This window comes from Armigeres subalbatus, chromosome 2 (genome assembly GCF_024139115.2).
Source record: "Armigeres subalbatus isolate Guangzhou_Male chromosome 2, GZ_Asu_2, whole genome shotgun sequence".
In the NCBI taxonomy this organism is placed as follows: domain Eukaryota; kingdom Metazoa; phylum Arthropoda; class Insecta; order Diptera; family Culicidae; genus Armigeres; species Armigeres subalbatus.
Genome location: NC_085140.1, coordinates 381,241,269 through 381,265,350, shown reverse-complemented (window position 1 = coordinate 381,265,350; position 24,082 = coordinate 381,241,269). Strand labels below are relative to the sequence as shown.

General features: G+C 39.2%; 1 protein-coding gene across 1 annotated transcript in view; it reads right to left on the bottom strand.

The window, feature by feature from the left end:
* LOC134213141 (uncharacterized) overlaps nt 1–18,535 on the bottom strand; it is a 71,280-nt gene extending 52,745 nt beyond the window's left edge. Inside the window, exons 1-2 of the mRNA XM_062691782.1 lie at nt 18,368–18,535; nt 13,537–14,075 (exon numbers count right to left, since the gene is read on the bottom strand). Of these exons, the coding sequence (XP_062547766.1) occupies nt 13,537–13,612 (76 nt within the window). The 5' untranslated portion in view covers nt 13,613–14,075; nt 18,368–18,535. The remainder of the gene's footprint in view (nt 1–13,536; nt 14,076–18,367) is intronic.
* Nucleotides 18,536–24,082: the final 5,547 nt, after the last annotated feature.

Here is a 24,082-nt window from a genome sequence, read left to right as displayed (position 1 = left end):
ATTTTTATAATTGCAAGTTTTGCTTTTGAAAGTGCTAATTTATTTTTGTTTTGTGGAAAATTCTTAATTTCTTATGGACATTTTGCATTATGTATTTGTGGAAAGTTTATATTTATTTATTGCTCATATCCTGATTTCTTTAAAGGCAATTTCCTATTTTTTTATGGAAAATTTCTAATTCTTCATGGACATTTTATTTTGCTGCCTTTGTACTATCACGACAAATGTCGTACTCAATAGACATTTTTTTGCGACAATTCCAATGCTAAACTCTCGTGGAAAGACCGTTTTAAAGCGTCAATAACAAATATTATGAAGAGGACGCATAGAAGGCTATGAGTGTGTTTAAAGTTGCGCGACAATATTATAAGAGCCTGTGTTATAATTTGACTAATCCTTTGCCTTTTATAATTATTTTTCGAAATCTGCTTGGTCGAATTCATTTGGCTATGTGGTCGAACAAATGGTCGAAAATGTCGTTTTACTGAACAAAGATGTGACCACGAAAAACATTTGACCAAATTGGTCGAATTGAGCCAAATATGTTGTACGGTCGAAAAAATAATGCAGCCAATCAATTCCAACACGTTTAAAATCAAAGAGTAGATCTTTGTTCAAAATATTGTGTGAGACGTCTAACTCATCCTTTCTCATTTCTTACCTTTCACTTCTCACTACTCATTTCTTACTTCTCACTTCTTAATAATCGAAAGAGAAATAAGAAGCGAGAGATAAGATGCAAGAAGTGAGACGTCTTACTTCTCATTTCAACTGCTACTGTGAAAAGCGTGAAAAGCGTGAGATTAATCAGAAGTGAGAAGTTAGAAATGAGAAGTAAGATATGGGAAGTTAGCAGTGAGATGGGAGAAGTAAGGCGCCTCAATTTAAGAAGCGAAAAATAATGATATGTCAGAAGAGAGAAGTAAGAAAAAAGGATATATGTAATGACATAATACAAAGTGATCAATACGAAGTGCATAACACGGTGATCTAAGATCTACTTTCTGTTATTTTTGCATAACCAGTTTTGAAATGTGTTCGTTTTTTATCTGATCTAGATCTCATCGGCTGAATGATTTTTTCGGCGAAATAAAATGAATAGCTTGATCTTAAAACTGCTTTTATTTGAAAAAGTAGCGCACATGCCGGTGTTGACGAGTATTTCTTATCGAACTCTGAACCTGAAAATGGAAAACATGGAGGTTGTAATTTGGCTCATACGTTACTTTTCCAGATTAGGACATAAAAGGCCTAATCCGACCTGTTTGGACAACTTTTTTTTTTTTTAATTTCTGGTTACATGATCCGTTCGGCAGGCGACATTTATGGCCGTATAACCCGATCGGTCAAATAATATTTACGGCTATATGGCCGCACACTGGACCATATAGGTGTCTTCAGTAATTGTACTTTTTTAACACTTTTATCATTTGACATTTTTCAAAATCATGGATAATGGAAAATACACGATTCGTGGCAGTGATCCAGTTAAAAAAAATGATTTCTGGCGGGTAATTGCGGAAATAAGGCAGTTTTATAGCATTTTTCGCATATGTCGATTATGTGGAGGGGCAGCGTCGGGTAGATCAAGCAACGATACAGTAATTCAGCATTACGAATGCAGCGATGCATTACTTATGTTTTATTTCAACATGTCAAAGTAATGAAGCATTATTTCGGTCGTAAAGGGGCCTTTTTCCACTTTAAGTCAACTTTAATGGCTGTATTATTTGCAAGCATATATAGCTCCATGGTTACTTGGGTAGTTATGTAAATATTGTATGGATGACTTTTTGATCATGAGCTATTTCTATTAAAGAACCCTAGTAACATTTTGGTTTTATGCTGGTTTTATAACACTCTTGAAGTGTAAATTATGGTTTTCAATATCGTTATAAGACTTAAAATGTTACTTGGGAAGAAACTAGTGAATACTAGTATCTACATATTTACTTTTTGTCAGTAACGTGATATTTGCAAAAATGTCCTATATATATTTGCGTATTTTCTTATGTTTTTAAAGAAGTGCCTCCGAAAATATGAAAAATATAAACAATATCGCGTTATTCACTTGTAATAGTATAGAAAACTATATAAAATATAATCCATATGATATTTGGACAACTAACCTTTTTCTATTCTCTTTTAAGTTGAAACCAATATGTTTTATAAACTTTATTTTCCAAAGGTGCAAAAATAAAATTCTTTCAGTTTCTAATTAATTCTTTGACAAATACGCTGATTTTTTAAATGTTATTCTTCTTACCATGATGTTCAATTCTTTGCCCCCTAACTAAATGAAAATCATTAAGAGGATTTATTTTTATTGTCATTTATACTAAATTCAATTTAAAAAATATCAAAAAACATGTTTTTGAAGAAGTTTTCGTATGGAAGGGCATGATTTTTTCTGACCAAAACACCTGCCCGACCCCTTCGCTTAAACAATATATGTTAAAAATGCTATAAAATATCACTTTTTCCGCGATTGATCGCCAGAAATATTTTTTTGAACTGCATCACCGCCACGAATCATGTATTCTACCATTATCTATGATTTTGAATAATATCAAAAAGTAAAAGTGTTAAAAAAGTACAAACCGAACAAACTTTATTGTTTAGTGTTTCTTTTCAAAACTAGCAAATAAATCATCACAGCAGGCTCTGGATTTTTTTCTTTTTTTTAGCAAGGTTCATCGAAATTAACCTGTTGTCTGTGCTGTGGGGTCAATATGACCCCAGGCCACTTTGAGTGGCTGCCATTTTTTAGTTTTCAACCGATTCTTCTAATTTTTGGTAGTTTGGTAAAACTCGCCGAGATCTGTCTCCTAGGTGCAAATCCGCTTGAAAAATATAGATATACGCTACAGTGTACTTTTTTCAAAAAACTTACGTTGTCTGTGCTCTGGGGTCAGATTGACTCCAAATTGAAATTACTATAACTTTTTCATTGTTTGGCCAATTTTGAATTTTGGAGCTGTTTCGAAAGATAATTTAATCATCTTTCAGGTCGTATCCAAAGATTGACTACAGGTGGGCGGGTACATCGCGGGGAGGGGTTTTCGTGAAAAGTGTCCTATGTCCTGATGCTTATTCGAACTTATCTTAAATATGAGTGAGTGAAAAGTACACAAAATTAGACAAACTTGCCTCAATATTATAGAAAAATTTCTTGACTGATTGTGGATCGACTGTTGTATCATTTTCAAGGGGAAAATAACAGATATTTTCCCCTCGAAAAAGGCACAATTCTCATGTCAAAGTTTCGGGTAAATTTACTTTATTTTACTTTTTTTTAAACATATTATACAATCCAAAACTTGGTGGAGTACAATGGCTCCAATTTTCCGACAATCGAAGCCAAATCAATTCATTGCTTCATATTGAAAAAAGTGGCAACATACCTTCACGTATTTTGAACAAAATTGGTGTTGTCGGTTGCTTGCGAAAATAATTGATATACCCCACCCAGCTGAGCATTTCCAAACATTTTTATAGTCGTCGTTGCCGGTGTCATCGGCTTTGCTGTCGTTGCCGTCGTCATCGTCGCCTGAATGTCGCCTAGAGAGGAGCCAGAACCGACAAAAGAGTGCTATTTTTGTCGCCAATGTCTATGTCATCTTCGTGGGGGTTTTCATTTTTTTTTTCTAGAGAGAATCGAGTAATTTCCCTAGAGTATAAACGGGAAGGACTACTAACTCGAAACGGGTGACAGAGATTGATCACTATGTGGTCGATTAGTTCCACACCGTCCGAGCATAACATATTTTCAATTTACTGCTGTAATGTTCTTTGAACAAGGCAAAATAGAGACAGGTTATGATGCAGTGTACAGGTATAGTGTCAAAGTTATCAATCTCGTCCTCGTATCATAACTGTAACCTAACTGATTTGGAGGCACAAATTGCAAGCATCTGCATAGTGTCGAACGTGAAGGATAGATAGGAATTCAGTTTGGTTAATATTTCACTCTCTCTTTTACATTATAGCACTACAATTAGTGGTAAAACGTGATTGAGGTGTCTATAATGTCCATCAAAAAACTCTTAACTAACATGATAATACTTAGACTGTTTTGTCATTCAAACGCAAACTGTCGAACAGGAATTACGACCCTAAATTGCAAAATAAAAAATTACGGTACCTGTTTTAAACACTTCAGATGTTGACAAATTGTCACATTTTGAGATGCTGGCTGTTATCTTCAGTTCTTGACAATGCTTGACAGCTGGAAAAAAAGATAGAACGTTTCAATTTTGCACAGAATCAGCTGATTGAAAACCAAGACAACGTTGCACCACGTGATGGGGCTTGACATAATCGAAGGAAAATGGCTCTTTACCTAGGAATAAATTAACATCGAGTCCCCAGCGGGACATGACTGGTTACATAAACCACTTCACATACATATGCAACAATTGAAGTATCATTCAACCACGGTGCTCCACATGAAAGCTCACAAGGAAGAAGCAAATTGTAAAGAGGGCACAGGCCCAGAGAAGCACGTTACTCGGTGCCATTAAATCTTCGACGACAACGATACGAGACGACAAGGACAATGGTACTGATGACCATTAAAGTAAAATCAATATCACGTGGTCGGTTGAAGGCAGGTACATTTCCCTTGAAACTCGCCGTGTTGTGCTAGGACCAGACATGCCAATAATGCACTTTTGTTAGCTAGGCAGAGGGGAAAGGATAAGAACCGCCTGCCCATATAATATCCGATTGCACTCACGAATGGTATGTTGATAATTTAGATCGCACAGAAGTGGACAACAAAGGACACCATAAGTGCTGTACCACATCTTCATTCGAGATACAGGTGAAAGTGAAGAAAATAATAACATTCGAATAATAATGTTCATAATTTTCCACTTCAACTCCAGGCAGCGCGAAAGCAGAATAGCACAATCGTACGGAACCAGGCATCATAAGTCACCATTCACCAGTTAGTGAATGTCTTCGTTGTTATCGCATCCGTTCACTATTTAGCTCACGCGACCTTCCTTCTATCACCACCTTCCAGGCTTTCGGTGAGCTTTGTTACGTAAGTTTTACATGGCTGCGCTCTAGTGTTTGCCGTTGACCTGAGAAGGTCTCCTATTACATACCTTAATGGGTTTCTGAATAAATACTCAACACCTCAAGGGTTTGTATTTGAGCAGAATGGAGTGAGAAAAATTTTCTTTGCACTATTTTGAATGGTGTTACACTGCTGGGCTGACTAACGGCTTTTCCAACACGTAATGCTTATAGTGCTTTCCGTAGCGAGAACGAAAGCTGCTCTCAGAGTGTAACATCAAATTAATTGTTAAACATTTCCATCACAGCAGGGTTCAAATTTGTTCTCAAAATTCAATTAATGCAATATTTTTTGCCAAATTTTATGAAGGATTTGACAATATTTTGGTAATTGCGTGTCAATCCGTGGGCTATAGTGGCAGCCAACTAGCATGGTACCACAAAATGGTTGAAAATAGTGATTTTTTTTAAACTTTAATAATTGAATAAGAACTTTAATCATAAATTATGAGTCATTCTTAAAGTTTTATCGTTTGACATAATTGGGCAAATCACAATTAAGATTACATCATCAAACACATATCTTAATCACAGGCTCAAGAAACCGGATGCCGACAATCAACCAAAATTATACAAAAGGTAGGAAGGAGAACGTCCAACCGGAGGAGTAATAATGGAAGCTGTCAAATGCCCCATCTACAAAAAGAGCGATAACCCGGATTGTAGCTAACACCGACTAACACCAATTGGAATAAAGTTCGTGGGGAAGCATGGGATACATGTGCGAACGCTTGTGATCACCGTACGACAGATATTGCAGAAATGCCGCGAATAGAATAAGCCCGTAAATGGTATCAGTAGTTTGGGATTTCATCATTCATCGTTTACACCGTGAGAATTGAAAGACTGCGGTGGGCCAGGCACGAAACCGGAATGTCGGACAACATCTCGGTAAAAATAGTTCTTGTTAGTGATCCGACGGCCACAAGAAGGCGTGGTGCTCAGCGAGGAAGAAGAAGATTTGCGAATCTTTCATGTGGATCCTTGCGAAGTTGTACCCGAGTAGACGAAAATAGCTTAAAAATATCAAATGTTGATAAGATAGCAAAATGAGATATGGCAGATTTTAATACAGTTCTGCATAATAACCTTACTGAAACTGTATAATAATTGGGCATATACAATTTTTGGAAGATTTTAATACAATTTCTGTATAAAAACCTTACAGATTTGTATATGCCACTTTTTATACAATAATTGTGAGATCTGTTTTTTGGGTGTTTTTATACAGAATTGTTAGAAAACCTAACAATCACCGTTTGGGTGTAGGTAGAGCAAACTCTGGTAATGTAGCCTACTGAAGCTTCTACAGTTACCAAGAAAGGCATTGAACATTCATTGAACTTTTGTAGTATACCCGTGTCATTTGTTTAGTGCACGTCCTTCGTTCCATTTCTATTGAGACTAAATGAAGTAGTCATTTTTTATTCATATATTTCTCAAGTTTAATGTAAGGCCTCTTTAGATTAAGGTACCGCTATTTATACCCTTCGAAAAATGGCTTATACCAACTCTCGAAAGCGCGCCCCTCAATCAGTTTCGGCTCAACAATAAGTGGGATAATATTGATTTTGGCCATGCATCGGTACTGAAGTTCAAACATATTTTTGGTTCTTCTTATGAGTTCCGAATTCGTTTTTGAATAGAGATCTGATTTCATTGCGTTTGGCATGTCCAAATCTCACCTTTACACCGAGCTCTAATCAGTCAGAGGGTTCAGCACATCAACCAAATTCGTATTCACTTCTTTCATAATTAATCAGCGCTCTGGAGCTTGGAGATTCAAGTCGTTGGCTTCGAAACCAGCCTAAGATTGGGTTACTTTACTCCATTGACTTCATTCAAAAGGTGCAAAAGATGGGACATCTAAAAGCAAATTAAAGTAGTTTCATACTGTTCCGACCACCACTCATAAGTATTAACAAAAATAGTAAGAACTAGAGCACAGTGTGGTAGATCTTACTCCGTAATGTACCATGAAAAGGTGTCTATCCAGCATTACAGGCTCCGTTAACTGCCTGGCTAATTGTTTCACCCCCAGGCCATTCATCTCCTCAGCACGGGTCGCCTGACACCTTGGGATTCGGGGTTAGGGACGTCATATTGTCAGCTTCAGTATTGTACCGAGCCTGGCGATATGACCGGATTTACACCGTTACGCACTACTTCAGAGTATCCATATCCCAGCGTAACGGGACTTGTAGTTACATAAGATCGTTCGCGACTATCCAGCGTCACGAATTCACAAAATAACAGGACGCTCGGCAGTTGAAGTGGTTGCTGAACATCACCACTGAAGCTGGACGAGCAGCTAGGAGATTCCAATGGATCTGGCGACGTCAACAAATTGTGGAAGAATACAGAAGCGCTACAAGTTTTGGTTCGATGAGGAGTATCAGGCCAGTGAGTAGCCGATGAGAAACATGCTGCCAGGAGTACAATGCTAGTGGCTGATACTCGATACTTACATTATATTGCATTATTGTTATTAGTTACGGTTATTTTTGCCTTTCTCGTATACTAAGTATACGTAAAGGCTATATGATCGCTCCAAAAACAAACTTTTTATAGAAGGCTCGGAGACCCATAGTGTTTTACACCGATAGACTCAGTTCGACGAACTGAGGTGATGTCTGTGTGTATGTGTGTGTGTTTTTTTTTTTTCTTCCTAAGCAATGGAGGGGGAATCTGCTCAACAGACATCCTGGGTTGTCCAGGAAGTGCGGGGTTAGGGATCACCTCCAACAGCAAACGATGGAGGCAGGACTACATCCCCGACCCGCTAAACCGTTTCCATTGCCGCCAAGCCCATAGTCCCTTCGGTACAACCAGAAAGTAATGCTTCAAAGGGGGACCAGTGCACAACGCACCCTCGAGGTTAGCTGCGTGTCCTTGCAGCACCGAACATCATAACTCGCTTTTTTTAGAAGAACCCCATGGTATCGTGCCAGCGCGTTGCCGGCTTTCCACACCCTATGTCCTCGGAAGGTGGGAAGGGTCGACTTCGCGCCTGCTTCCCTCTGCACAACTGGTATCAAGAATGATGATGCCGCGTGCACCCCAAATTGACCTTTCTGCGATAGGGCCTATTCGCCAGCACACAGAGGGACTTGCCGACGCGGTGCCTACGCCTGCCCCAGCCTTGACGAGGACCCCTTTCCGTTCTCGGGCTCGGAACCCGCCCGGTTGACCGACGCCGCGAAAGCGACGATACCATGTTGTTCTTCGCGCGGCCACTTGTTCGATAAAAGGATCGAGTTCGACCACAGAGCATGACCACCGGTATGACCCATGAAGCCGACTCCGATCCCTTGGACCACCTCTTATTTGCGCCTGAACTAGCCATTCTTGAGTCCACGCGCCACCTTCTGTGTAGCTCCGAGACGATTTGGGCGATAGCCGATAAAACGGCGTTCCAGCCAACTTCATCTTTACACATCCTCCGAACTAGGTTGTCCGGGGTAGTGTCCAGACCACATGTGGCAAGCATGTGGTCACGCATTGCGCGAAAACGTGAGCACACGAACAACACGTGTTCCGCCGTTTCCTCTAAACCTGCGCACACCAAACACTCGGGCGAGGCCGAGCAAGCCAGCTGCGTTACCTGCACTGTGATTTTGCAGCACGCTTAAACGCCGGGCGCATCGAACCCCCCATGGGGTGCTTGCTGTTCACAGATTTGCTGGAACAAACTTCAGGTTGCTCGTATATGCCCACAGGGCATACCGACCATCCCACCTTGACGCTCCCTAACTTGACTACCTTGGAGGCGTCCGCTGCAGATGGCTTTGGGACAGTTCGTCGAATGACATTTCGCCGAATGACGTTCATCCGAATGCCATTTAGTCGAAAGAATGTTTGGTCGAAGGTTATTTAGTCGAATGGACATTTAGTCGAATGAACATTTGGTCGAATATACATTTGGTCGAATGGACATTTAGTCGAAAGGACATTTAGTCGAATGGAAATTTAGTCGAATGTTGAAAGTGTTTAGTCGGTAATAGGTAATTAGTTAAATGGATAATTCGTCAATAGATATTTGGTTGAATTTGAATAAATAATCCACAAGATTCATGGATTAACTGATAAGAGGAATTCAGTTGACGTGAGAAAGTTCAGCGGAAGTGCGGAAGAACGGAAGAAACGAATATGGATGTCAATGAGGATTTTTCAGCTGAGCTAAAGAAACTTTTGGAGACTCTGGTGTACACCCAGGTTTTTTTTACGCGGTTGGAATTCGTTAATTCCTCAGTTATCCCAAACTTTCACAGCGTTTTAAATACCACCTGAATTTTCTTTGATTTTTTGTGAATTTTTTCGTGGGGTCGACTCATTGTTTCATAGACGATTAACGCCTTAAACGACTAAAACCAAACCGTGTAAAAAAAACCTGGGTGTATTATAGGAAAATTGAAAACCTACAGAAATAGTAAAATATTAGGTACTGATGGTGAAATACCCTCTATTTTTTCGGTACATGATCAAAAACCAATGATATCAAAGTTACTTCTTCATCGTAGTCGGCTTCGGAACATTTCGTTGATTGACAGCTAGTCTAATGACATTTGGTCAAATGACATTTCGTCGAAAGGACGTTTAGTCGAAAGGACATTTGGTCGAATGAAAATGGTTTTCTTATTCTTTTCATTGAAACTCTTTCTTTCACTCAATATTTATACAATAATTAGTTCAGAATGAAATTGTCCTCCAACCATAATTCGTTTATTTTTGGCTGAAAATTTAATTCCGACCAAATGGTCATATGAATTTCTGGTGAAATGGTGACTGAATTTCTTTTGACCAGGTGGTATAGATTCATCGTAGTCGGTTAGAGGGGTTCGCCAAAATCAGTATCCAGTCGGAAATATTCTCGGGATATTCTCCGTTTTCGTATTATTTATTGTTTTTATGGACCCATCATTCTTTGGACAATATTGGAGCAATAATTATGTGACTTTTAGAAAGCCCGAATAAATCATTTATTTTTTTATTGTTATTGACTAAAGTTCTTTTCTTTCAAATAGCCATTCGACGGAACATTGTTAGACTAAATTTACCAAGATTTTTAATTCGAAAACTCGCTTTCGACCAAACGTCATTCGACCAAATGTACGAAGATTTTTCATACTTAAATCAGATTTCGACTAAATGTCAATTCGACCAAATGTCATTTCGACGTAGTGTCCTTTCGACCAAACGTCATTCGACCAAATGTCCTGCTTATCTAGTGGATTAAAAACATTTTCGACTAAATGTCCTTTCGACCAAATGTCCATTCGACGTAATGTCTTTTCGACCAAATGTCATTCGACTAAATGTCATTCGACGAAATGTCTTTCTACGAAATGGTATAGATTCCTGCAGATAGCCGAACCAATGCTACTTGCGTCCCTGCCGTAGCCTGCCGAACGGCTGCGGTGAGCGTCTCCACTTCACACTGTCGCCGCAGTGCCGTGACAAGCTCTTCGACTTCGGTGATCTCGTCCAGGTCTTCAACCATTAGATTCACCTCCGTTGTGAGTGCCCTCACCTTGACCGTCTCGCCTAGGACTTCTTCCGCCAACTTCTTGTAGGCCAACTTTTGCGAGACGCCCCGCTTCAGCTCGAGGATCATCTCGCCCATCCGGGTACGTCTTATTCGACGTACGTCGGCGCCGAGTTCATCGAGCTTGACGTCACTCCTCATCGCCTTCAAGACGTCCGAGTACTTAGCCTCGTCCGCCGTGATGACTAGGGCATCGCCCCTGGAGCGATTGGCGCCTACCCTAGACTTCTTGCTACCCTCATTCGCCTGGGCCTTCTTTTCGGCCCTTGACGTCTTCGGTTTCCTCTTGTTCTTGACCAGGGTCCAGGAGGCGTCATTTCCCTCTATTTCCCTGGTCTGGTGCGGCTGAGAACTCTCAGCCTGCCGTAACCCGTTACCACCGTCTTTCCTGTATGGACGGACCTTTCCAGGTCCTTCCTCCCCCGGTTTTGGAGGTACCTGGTCGGGCTTCAGCTTCCCAGACCCACTACCCTTGTTCGGGGTAGTAACCCTCCGGGTTTTAGAGCGGCCCCCAGGGAGCTCTTCCTCTGGAGACTGTCTCCCCCGTTTTTGTGTCTGCTCCGTTGGGCTTTCACATGAAATAAGCTTTCAGAAACTTTTTAAAGAGTTGGAAAATATTGACTTTGGCCGAAGATATTGGTTTTTCAAAAACTAAAATGTGTCTGGTTCTGATGCCAATAGCTTGATAACCGTATGGCTTACCGTGCCTATATTCTGGGGTTTAGTGCTGTAAAGCATTAGCTTTTAGGAGGTCAACTCGAATTACGAATTGGCGAAAGTCGATTTTTGATTTTCGGCCACCTGATTCCCCATAGTGCGAGTGATGGAAATGACAAAACAGACGACGCGCTGACGCAGTGATCAGAACATTCGCAATATAATGTAGAACTTGTTTTACTTTGATCTCTCTTTCTGAAGTGGAGATGGCTTGGTGGTAGTGTGAGTAGCGATCACGCTGTAAACCAATGTTCGATTCCCGTCTGAAACTTTTATTACTTTTGTTTCAATCATACGGTCGTGTAAAATTAAGATTGAACTGAGTCTTGCATTTGTCATGACACAATTTCACATCAATATAGTCATGCTCGTAGTTGTCGTTTATTTTTGCTTGTATATGGACTTTGGATGTAATGAAACATTAAGTTAACCCTACGGAAAAAATCATAAAAAATCGTAGAATAGGTGTGAAAATTAAGCCACAAACCAAATGGCATTTTCTAATTGTGTATCATTCAAACGATTAGACCAGTAAGTGCAACCAACAGAGGGATATTGGAATTTTCTCAACGATATTTAGGTTTTCAAAATACACCGGTCCCGCATGCAAAGCAAGCTACAGTGATGTGTCGTATTTTGACAGATTATATTAATAATATGCAGAAAATTCAAATATCTCTCTGTTAGTTGCACTTACTGTTTAAAGTGGTGCGAATCAAAGAGGAGATTTTTTGTCAACCAGGACAAATACTAACACTGTTTAAATAATTTTTACGGCTACACATTTTTTTATAGAGACGAGTTTATTCTTTACCCAATGTCTCGCCACGAGGATTATCTTCCTCAGGGGATTATTATTTTTATCGTTTCACGTTTAATGTTTTATCAAACTTTATTGGTAGACGAAACGATAAACGTGAAACGATACAAATTATACCCTCAGAGTAAGAAACAAGTCCCGTGTCAAAAATTCGAATTAATTCGAATATATGAACAAAGCTGCATAGTCGTAAAACTAAATATAAATTTAAATAAGAACGTTTTTTTTCATTATTTTAGATAAAGCATTGAACACCCTAGCAATTGTATTTTCCTTTAATGATAACATATGCTCCTATGTCATTACTCCTAACCAGCGGATGGCAGATTCTGCATATACAAATTCGGAAGATTATAATACAATCATTGTATTGGCATTTCACTATTTTGTATTATTTTAATACAATGTCTGTATAAAAAGCCAAAAAATTTTGTAATGAAATCTTGCAGAATTGTATGTGCCAAGGTTTTATATGAAAAGTGTTAGATTTTTTTTGGGTGTGAAATTCGAGCACAATTATACCCTTGGCCAGGAATAAAAAAGTGTATCCTTTCAAAATGCTAGATTAATATGACGCCTTTATTTGCAATACGAACTAAACCCTGATATTACTTATACAAAAGATGTTCCGCCAAATTTGATTTTGCGCTAAATAAATTCGACCCAAGCCGCCTGTTTTCTAATAATGTAAAACGAACATGATAAAATTAGTTGAATTAGTATTCTTTCCTTGATATTGGCTCCAAGTCTATTCTGAGTATGGTGAAATTCCATACAGCAGTTTGATGATTGTAAATATGACGATGACTCGTGGGGCATATGTGAAAAGCAATGCTTGCGATTAAAAAGAATATGGAAGCTGGAACTATTGATTTTGGTGATAACGAATGTGAATTGTAATGATAAAAAACACGTGAAGATACCGCCGTTTTTTAATGGACCCATCTAAAGACTATTTTCCATCTTCATCACTATCATTCTACAATACTTGTATTATGTTTTGAGACATCATATCATCAATTGATAATAATAGTCAGTTTACATCTGCGCTATCTTCTTCCGATAATACGTTATCCGACGTACTGGCATAGTGCATTATTGGCCAGCATTAGCAAGTAAGTTAAGCAGCGAGGCGGCAATGTCCCAGTGGGGGATGTAATGCCAATAAGAAAAAGAAGAAGATTAGCAACTATGTAAACCTACATTAATATTGCCGAACCATTAAGAATTTGACCTATAAAGCACGACGCTTTATTTTTTATGTATTCTCTAAAATCCCCCTCATTTGGATAATTGTTATTGATACTAAGTACTGTGTAGCTGAAAGAGAACGTTTGTCAGTGCATAAATAATGAATGGAGGAATGTACCTGTTTGTGCATTAACTAGTGATGCTAAGAATAGCACGAGTAGTGGCGAATATCTTGAAATCAATTTGCACTCCATCTTGACGATTATCGACCCGATTTCATGAAAAAGATGAGTAGCGATGTGGCGTCGTCTTCGGCGGCGTCGTTTGCTGAGTCGTCTGTCTGGATCCAGAAGGAAACGACCGGCGGCGGAATCTGGTGCTGGTCGCTAGTCTCGGAACAAATCCAAAGGCTAGCTTCTGCTGGCTGGTTGCTTCGTTTGCTGGCACTGCTCCACACAACGCTCTAAAAATGATCCACTTTGCTGCTCCACTTTTCCTTGATTTTTGTTATAGCTTCTGCTGCCGATAAATTCTTTTTCTCCTGCTCTCTGTGTCCGTTCACTCACTTTGGATATCCGACATAGAACTTTATTTCTTCCTCACAATCACTTTGCTTTCCGATTACGTCGTCGTTCTATTTTCCATAGAATTTTTTCTCGCTTTCCTCCGTGGACACTGATTTTCTATTGATATCTTTTAATTATTTAATTTATTCATCTATTTATCAAAGGCAATTAAAATAAACGATTTTATTTTATGTACATAAGGAACCGAAACGATGTAAAGAGAACAATATTTTCTCGCACTCGCAGTTTTCAATATATATTTATGTCGCTGTGCGATTTTTCATTTAGTACTGGAGAACAAAAATCCTCTAATTATCACCATAAAAAAAGAAATCGGTGACACTTTTCTGATAGTGAAGTTTCGTGCGGGTCTTCAATGTGAGCTGCTTATGCTGGCAGTGCTTGTGCTCCTACGCTGCTACTCCGAATCGCCCTCTGGCCCCTTCAACTCAAGCACTCAAATCCAATCTTCATTTAGAATCGATCAAAAATTAAACTACGGAAAAATCACACCACACAACTTTTCTCGGACAATGCTTATCCAACAATCGACTAGCAACCACCGTGTATGCGACCAATCACCATATCACTCCGGGCCATCCATCCTAATTGGATTTTGTCCACTTGAAATCAAAAGAAAAACATCGATCCGAATGCGAAAAAAGCGCAGCCAAACTAAACGTCGGAAAATCCACTCACAGACTGAAAAGTTCGATCCGGAGGAAAATGGTGTTCACTCATAACGTACGGCAGCCACGGTTTGTGGCACACTCTCATAGTACCGCGATGTTATAGGCAAACGCCAGTGTATGTGTATGAGTTATGTGGGAGTGAGAAAAACTCAAACGAGTTTCCATCATAGTGCATGTAGCTCGCTGCGTTGGATTTTCATTTTCACCCGCTGAACGTTCTATGGGGTTTTCATTTTGAGTGGTTGAAGATTGGTGTTGGCAGTTTTCCAACTAAGCAGAGCTGCAGGATTGTGGGTTTGAAGAATATAATTAAAATAAGTTTGTTATTAATTGGTAAATTACCATCGTTATTAGATGAATTGAAAAAACTTCATATTTTAACATAAAACTTGAAATTTGGTACGAGCTTAAGCCTTTTAAACAAAACACTGTATCATGCATGCTCCAAATAAATGTTAAGAAAATTATTTTGAGCTTTTTAGTGGAATGTCTTCATTTGTCATAAGACGAGTTTGTACAATCCCATTGAATTCCACCGCTTAATTGTATCTTGACAGATACGTATTTCGACCTCAACAGTAAGGCCGTCTTCAGTGTCTCGTACTTGACTCGACTTCCCATTTAATTCCACCACTTAATAGTACCTTGACAGATACGTATTTCGACCTCAACAGTAAGGTCGTCTTCAGTGTCTCGTACTTGACTCGACTTTCATCGATTTGCGTCAAGTCAAGTACGAGACACTGAAGACGACCTTACTGTTGAGGTCGAAATACGTATCTGTCAAGGTACAATTAAGTGGTGGAATTAAATGGGATCGTACAAACTCGTCTTATGACAAGTGTATTATCGTGTTTGCCTCATGACATGATATATGAAAAGAAAAATGACTTGGCTTAGAAAACTCGCAGTTGATAAGTGTGGAAGCTGGAAGGCTACAGTGTACCAGTGCGGGATTCTATGTCAATAAGAAGAAATCTTACATATCTTTTGAAAAAGAAAACATTAACTTCTGATTCTTTGGCAAAAGTAAACACAATATATTATATCTCGGGAACTTTTTCAAATCGGCGTGTGTAACATTTTTATCAAGCTGAGAAAATGAGCTTGGAAGTTTTCAGATTTCATTTTTATTCCTATTTAGAAACAAATCATTTTTATTGCAATTGAGTACACCTCAACGATACATTATGAAAAGGTTCATCGTCACTGACTCTGAAATCTGCACTGCGTGTGAACATTTCAGTTATTTTGATAAAAATATATGTTACAACGTTCTGCAACAGATAAATCACATTCGTCGTTTTGATACGTCAGCATGACCGAGGTCATGCTACTTTCGTCGAAATGTTACGCTGCTGCGTACGTTGCATTGTTGTTACGTCGAAATTTTGCATCAAGTTGAAACGTTTCACGCACATGCGACAAGAAAAAATGCAACACTTACAACACGACGTACCAACATTTGCTGCAGAAAAACAACGTAAATTTTTTTTCTAAACGAAAATCAGAATATTCAAGCAACATGCTTAATTTTGAAATCAGTGATGAAAAAGTACAAGCAGACGCACGTTTTAAACTATTAAGTTGTTCGAAAAAACTTTTTAAAGTACATTTTCTGCTAAGCGGTGTATGTGCAATATTTTCAATAATGATGTTACACCGTTTTTCAAAAAATTGATTTACATTTTTAAAAACACATTTTCATGTAGCTTTGAAGATATACACATTTTTAGATGAATTTGATGCCATATGCTGTTGAAAACGGATTTGTTTACAATTTGCGACATACGCCGTTTTGAAAAAGTACCCGAGATATGCTTTTGAACTTTGTATTAATTTTGAAAACCGGTGGCTGTAAACCTTGTGAAAATATTTTTTTTTTTTAATAAAAATCAATCCAAGTTGGCCAAGATTGCAAACAATTGCCAAATTTCCCCTACGTAAAAAGAGTAGAAGCATAAGCACCGACAATCGTGTCGGTGGCTAAAGTATTGTTGCATCAACTTTTTTCTTCTTTCCAGCGATATGTTGACAGGTAAGATAGATTGCAAAATATCTGAGTTACAGCAAATTTAGTGGGTCAAGATTGACAAAAATCGAGGAGTTTTTAAGAAGGATTTCATGCATAACACAGTACACAGTTAAAAATTGGCACTTCATAGAAAAAAAAAATCATTTTGTGCCTTGAAATGTAGGGGTTAGGGGATCATTATTGGACATTTTACCCTACTTCTTCAGCCGAGAAATCGCCTGTAACACAGCTGTATGTATTCATTGACAACATCGGCAATAAAATTCAAACAATTTTCCCCTGCACACAAACAAAGTCCTCTCAGTATTAAGAAATTATCGTTAACTAGCTTTCAAAGTCCCCAAACTCGCTCACTATGGCAGGCACAACATGTGTCTCGATGATTGTGGATAAAGTTGGGGGTGGGTGAAGATGGCAAAAATCAGCCTTGCCGTGCTCAGAACCGTTCATTCTACGCATATTCCCACTCACAGCACTCACAGAACCGCACCACCAGTCAGCATCAAAGAACCAAGAGCGAAACTTCACTATAAACTCCGATGAACACAAAATGGCGAACAATTATATATATTTTGATTATAAATTCTGCTTCGTTCAACTTTTATTATGATTGAACGAGATCAACAAATCGAAAGATATCGCTCTGATGTGAACGCGCGTATCAGAACACTGTCAATCATCCATTATTCAAAGCCATTCCACTTGAGCTCACTGCCTGCGTTCCCGATGAATGTCGGCGGAAAAAGGTCACTCGCGCAAAACAAAGATCGATGAGAGCAACACAATCCCCTGGTTGTCCCTGCTGTTCTTCGATATCGATTTGTAGAAACCTTCTTGACACTGGCACTAGCACTGGCAGCACTTTTACTTTTCCTGTCTTGGCGAGTACGAATTGCACTTATTATCCACAGCTAACTCGATTCCACTGGTTTCTCCCGGACAGATCAGCGACAACTACGATAAGAATGCGGCTATTCAAAAGTCGGGTTCGGTCACCTACAGGCACGCTAGAATCGCAGTTGGTGCCAGTCCAGATTGACATCATAGTCTGACTCGCAGATGAGGTTGCTCAAGGTTTTGCTAGCGTTGTAGTGTTTGCGGCATTACCGAGGATTATACAACACACTCTATTGCTGCCTGCTTTATTGTACACGGCAATGATAAACACCTATCACGGAGCGCCTTATCACTCAAGGATGTCAGCAGGGCTAATGAGGCTTCCCGACGATAGCTGCAAAGTTTGTATTCCGATAAGAGCAATCTACAGCATTGCAGTCATTTATACGGTTTATCTCTACACCTTCTTATTGCCAGTAGTGACGGAATTGAAATCACGTCCAAATTGAACACAAGTATGACTACAAAAGCTGAGATTGGACTAGGGATAAATTTGAAACTTGTGAGGAAAATCCCTGTAGGCAACGCAATGATTAACAATAACACTTCATTTCACCGAGAATTTCGTCTACTGCAAAAAGTGTTCCGATTATAATTAGCCTATTTTCTTTGTTTTGTTGACCATCGATAATTACGCACTGATCACAATCATGACTCACGAATCAATCAACCAATATAAAGAATAAAAACTTAGAATCAGGTCTTTTCTTCATCGATTGTTTGAGTTCAGCTCACAGTTGCTTAATTAATTCACCTATGCAAAAATATTTTTTCATCAGATCGATAGTTGCTGTTCTCGCAGCAATTCTAGTAAATAACCTGAATATTCTGTACGCGAACGCGATGACGATAACACTTTTATTTTTTTCCAAAATCACGGAACGCACCAGTAGCCACTACCGAGAGTTTTGCGAGGAGACGATTTCTGTGGTCTGGTTCACAAGAAGTGAAAAATTTTCAATAATCTTTTGACAGCTAGCCAAAAGTTGGGACCTGATGTCAGTATGTGGTACTAATACTAAATGAGTCACATGTTGGTGAGAGCACCCAACGTGGTATGACTAATATGTGTACGCGATTTGGGGTAGCAGAAATTGAATGGTCGATGTAGGTAGGCAGGCAGAGTGTACGGTCGTTGAACGTAGTTGTGTTGAGTGCTCAAATCACTACATATATAAGAAACGTCAGCCGAAATAGCAAAGCATGTGACAGGAAAACGATACGGGTTGAAGTATTTTTTGTCATGAACGTTTTACAGCAGGAACTTACTCCTTTTCGCGATAGAGTGTGCAGTAAGGTATACATTTATGGCTCATAGATGGCGTTCTAGTAATATTTCTTATTAGATTTGTATTAATTGATTTACGATATATAAGGCTAGATGCAAAAGATATTTTAGTTAGGGTAACCGTATACCCTTGGTGGAAGTAGCGCCAATAGTGGAGGTAGTGGGGTTTGAATGAGATGTTTCATAATTAAACACTTTACGATGGTTTCAGTTGATGCGTCGTGCTTTAAATATCTTGTAAATTACAACTTATCCTAAGATTTCGCTCGAAAAACCATTGAAAACAATAACTTAATAAAATTGACTCCCTTGCATCTACAGGGGTGCAACTTTACCAATTAGGCTTTCAGCGATCGTGTACGTACACGCACGTTTCACTCACACTTTTACTCGGTTTGTTTGCAACCACGAGCAGCTGTCACGGCAAAATCACATGGGCTTGTTTGCAACCATGAACCCGCGTTCGTGTTGGTGAGAAATGTCGGCGAGACCCTAATAGTGGCGAGTCTCATGATTATAAATTACACATTTTACTTGCATTAAAACTATTATCATGCACATGTTGGGGCAATTATCATTTCACCATTGGCACTTCTACTTCAACTAAATTTATGATTCAAACCCCTTCGATGTAAAAATCCACGGCACGACTTGGAAAGCTTAACAATTTGTGAGAACCATGATTGCGTTGATTTCCTGTGAGGGTGACTTTAGAATGAGCATGATGTCTTACATAATATGCCTTATGATTTCCTTCAAATTAGGCTTGCATGAAATATCAAAAGGAGTCTTATGAAATTCTTTACATGCAATGAATGAACATTGTACAACCTGAAATGAAATTTGAAGGGCCCGAGATGAAAAGCATGAGGGACTTATGTTTCAACCGATTTCAACAATCTTGTAGATTCATCATTTTTGCCTTATGTATTTCGTATGTTCATTTGCCTGACTGTAAGAAATCAATGGAGAGCACCCCTATGGGAACCAAAATTAATTTTTAGGGGAAGAGGCCCCAAAACGCCCCCCCCGATGCAAAACGCCTTTTGTGGTTTCCCTCATATTTACCGTCATTAATATGTCCGTAACAAAACTAGATCTAAAATTATGTAGGATAGGCGAAGAAAGTTTCAAAATAGTGCATGGGAAGGTCGGAAAAACCGAAAATTTCCACATTTTGAAGAAACATCTAACATTTTGGCGAGTCAAAACGCCCTAGTGGCAATAACCTACAAAGTACTTGCGTCTCCACGGATTATCCATACTAGAATGCTGATTCGCCGACGCGTGGTACTTTGTTCCCGAGGAGCCGCCAGCTGAAAGGCGTTTTGCCTCATGACTTTTCCGGCAACAAAATATCACCACATTTTGAAATGTGAATATTATCAATATGATTGAGATTTTTGACAATTTTTGAATGGCATCAACTAGCTATCTTGTTTAACTGATGCATAATGTAAAAATACCCATGAATAGCGTTACGAATAAGACAATAGAGCAGTGTTTGCTTAGCTAGGGCATATTGCCCCCCCTTCCCCTAGTAGTGCAAGCGATATTTGGTAGTTGTTGATGTTAAGGTGAAGGTGGGTTGAGTACCAAAAAGTGTTGGTAGCATGCCACACACTACACCTTATCTCCTTCACCATTGTAAAATTTAAATTATTGCGGCATTGTGAATAAACGTGTGCATTATATCACGTTCATGTCTTCTTCACACTTATTCTGTTATTTTATGATGACGATGCAAACACGTTTAGTGCACGATTCTGAGGTAGTTTACTTGCTGGCTATGGATGCACGATTGAGGAAGATCAATGCTCATCAGACTTTTGATGTTTTTTGCCTTGCTCGTATACTAAGTATACGTAAAGGCTACACGTAAAAAAAAAACCTTATATAATATGGCAAAAAACCATTCGAAAATACTTATACTCTTTATTATGCCACCTAATGGATGATCCCATATCAAAAAGCTAATATCATTCATAAGTTAATGAAAAGTATAAGTTTCCGAATGTATGTGACTAATGCGATGTATAAGTTTTTCCTTATACATGTCATTAAGCCCCTGCTTTGGCAAAAAAGTATTAGAAATATTAATAATAAACAACATTAATTTTTTTTACGTGTAGGTATATGAGCACTCCAAAACCTAACTTTTGATAGAAGGCTCGGAGACCCACAGTGTTATATACCAATCGACAAATTAAGATGATGTGTGTGTGCGATTTTTTACGAGGAGTAATGCATTATGCACTGACCCAGCACACGCGTAGTAGTTGCCAAGCTTCCACATGGCAGTGTACCGGAGTAAATAATAATATTAGAATTACCCAAAAAAATTAATATTTAGATTGTAACTTTTTGGTCAGTGTTTTCCTACACTCTGTGCAAAAAAATCTGCTCTTTGATTTAACTCCATTCTAACGATTTTATAGTCTTAATTAAGTAAGTTAAACTAATAGAGGGATACCAGAGCATTAATGAATAAAGATTCCAATGAATGATTAAATTTGTTATGATTAAATCATTCAACTCTATGATTAAAGATTATGAATAATGATTTATTAGTTTTTGACGATGATTAATGATTATGATTAACGATTAAATTATTTTTTGACAATGATTAACGATTATGATTAATGAATAAAACGTTTGGAGTGTGATTAACGATTACCAATCATGATTAAATGTTGACACAATATGTGTATGATTAATGATTAACGATCGATATGATTAATGATTAATGATTACGAAATAATCACATTGAATGATTTGCATAGTGATCAAAAAGCAAGTAACCTCTCTTCCAAATTGGGTATAAAAATTATATGATTATCATTAAAGATTAATGAATAAAAGCGATGTATGCAGTGATTAAAATTGATGATTTATGAATAAACCCAAAACAATTATGAATATGATTAGTGATTAATGATTAAATGTAAAATTCTATGATTAACGATTGATGATTAATGATTAAATCGTATTTTTTGTATGATTATGATTAATGAATAATGATTAAATAACCCATTATTCATTAATCATGATTAAATCTATGATTAATCACTAATGCTCTGAGGGATACATATTTGAATTTTCTGAATGTCATGTCAAAATGTCAAAAAAATGCACGCCAGAGTAACATGAGCGTGCGCTGAAAATACACTCCAGTGGAATCACAGTTTGACATGACATTTAGAAAAATCAAGTATGTATCCCTCTTTTAGTTGAACTTACTTAGTTAAGACTATAAATCCGTTTAGATGGAGCAAAATCAAAGAGCAGAATTTTTTGCCATGGGCAATGTTGGTAAAATCACTCATAATTCTCAATTAACGAGCACTCCCGTGCGAACGAAATCGTCTGCGATTTTAAAGGAATGCATCACGCTTAAATTTTTCATGCTAAAACGCATCATTTCACTCATTTGCCAAAAAATCATTTTAGGTGCTGAATTGGGTGCGTTTCAATTCATGCTTGATTTGAATCATCCATGAGTTTTGAGATTTTGAGTTTTTACCAACACTGGCATGAGTGTAGGACACAACTGTTTAAGTTTTAATTTTTATTGAAATAACATCTTTTACCAAGTTTCAGAGTATAAAAAAAATGCACGATTTGGTTACACAACCGAGTGAATACATTGGTGGATTACAGTGATTTCATTTATTTAGTCTACATCTAAACAGATAATACTGAATCAACAATTTGACGCCACAATAGACGGTTCGAGGCCGCATCTCTCCATTCTCGAATACGCCCCACGCTCGCCAAGTCGTTCTGCACCTGGTCTGCCCATCTCGCTCGCTGCGCTCCACGTCGTCTCGTCCCTGCCGGATCGGAAGCGAACACCATCTTTGCAGGGTTGCTGTCCAGCATTCTTGCAACATGCCCTGCCCATCGTACCCTTCCGGCTTTAGCTACCTTCTGGATACTGGGTTCGCCGTAGAGCTGGGCGAGCTCAAAGTTCATTCTTCGCCGCCACACACCGTCTTCTTGCACACCGCCAAAGATGGTCCTAAGCACCAGTCTCTCGAATACTCCGAGTGCTTGCAAGTCCTCCTCGAGCATTGTCCATGTTTCATGTTCGTAGAGGACTACCGGTCTTATTAACGTCTTGTACATGACACATTTGGTGCGGTGGCGAATCTTTTTTGACCGCAGTTTCTTCTGGAGCCCGTAGTAGGCCCGACTTCTACAGATGATGCGCCTTCGTATTTCACGACTGACATTGTTATCAGCCGTTAGCAAGGATCCGAGGTAGACAAATTCCTCGACCACCTCGAAGGTATCCCCGTGTATCGTAACACTGCTTCCCAGGCGGGCCCTGTTGCGCTTGGTTCAACCCACAAGCATGTACTTTGTCTTTGACGCATTCACCACCAGTCCAACTCTTGTTGCTTCACGTTTCAGGCGGGTGTACAGTTCTTCCACATTTGCAAATGTTCGGCCGACAACGTCCATGTCATCCGCGAAACAAATAAATTGACTAGATCTGTTGAAAATCGTACCCCGGCTGTTACACCCGGCTCTCCGCATGACACCTTGTCTTAGTCCCCGGCGCGATTCAAACGATCAGGAGTGTTCGCCCGAAATCTTCAGCACGCCATCCACCGTTACTTTGATCAGTCTGGTAAGCTTCCCAGGGAAGCTGTTCTCGTCCATAATTTTCCGATCAGCTAATTTTCCGTACAGTAAAGATCTGGTCCGTTGTCGAGCGGCCGTCAACGAAGCCGGCTTGATAACTTCCCACGAACTCATTCACTAATGGTGACAGACGACGGAAGATGATCTGGGATATCACTTTGTAGGCGGCATTAAGGATGGTGATCGCTCGAAAGTTCTCCCACTCCAGCTTGTCGCCTTTCTTGTAGATGGGGCATATAACCCCTTCCTTCCACTCTTCCGGAAGCTATTTAGTTTCGCAGATTCTGACTATCAATTTCCGGTGGACCATGGTGCACAGTTTCACTTAGAGTCCCTCGCTGGCACTCGGACGATGATCAGCCGCCCCTAACATGGAGAACAGACGCTGTTGTGAGCCGATCCTGACATGGAGAACAGACGCTCAGTAAGATTTGCACCTTCCCTGTCAGCATACGACCATAGTTCCCACCGGGGTTGGTTACCCGATCTTCCCTAAGGTTGCTCGTATCCCGGCTAGCACCACGGGGAGGTAGGGATAGGAGTTGCTGGGTAAGAGGCTAAGGACCGCGAGATGGGGTCTATTTTATTCCTTCAGG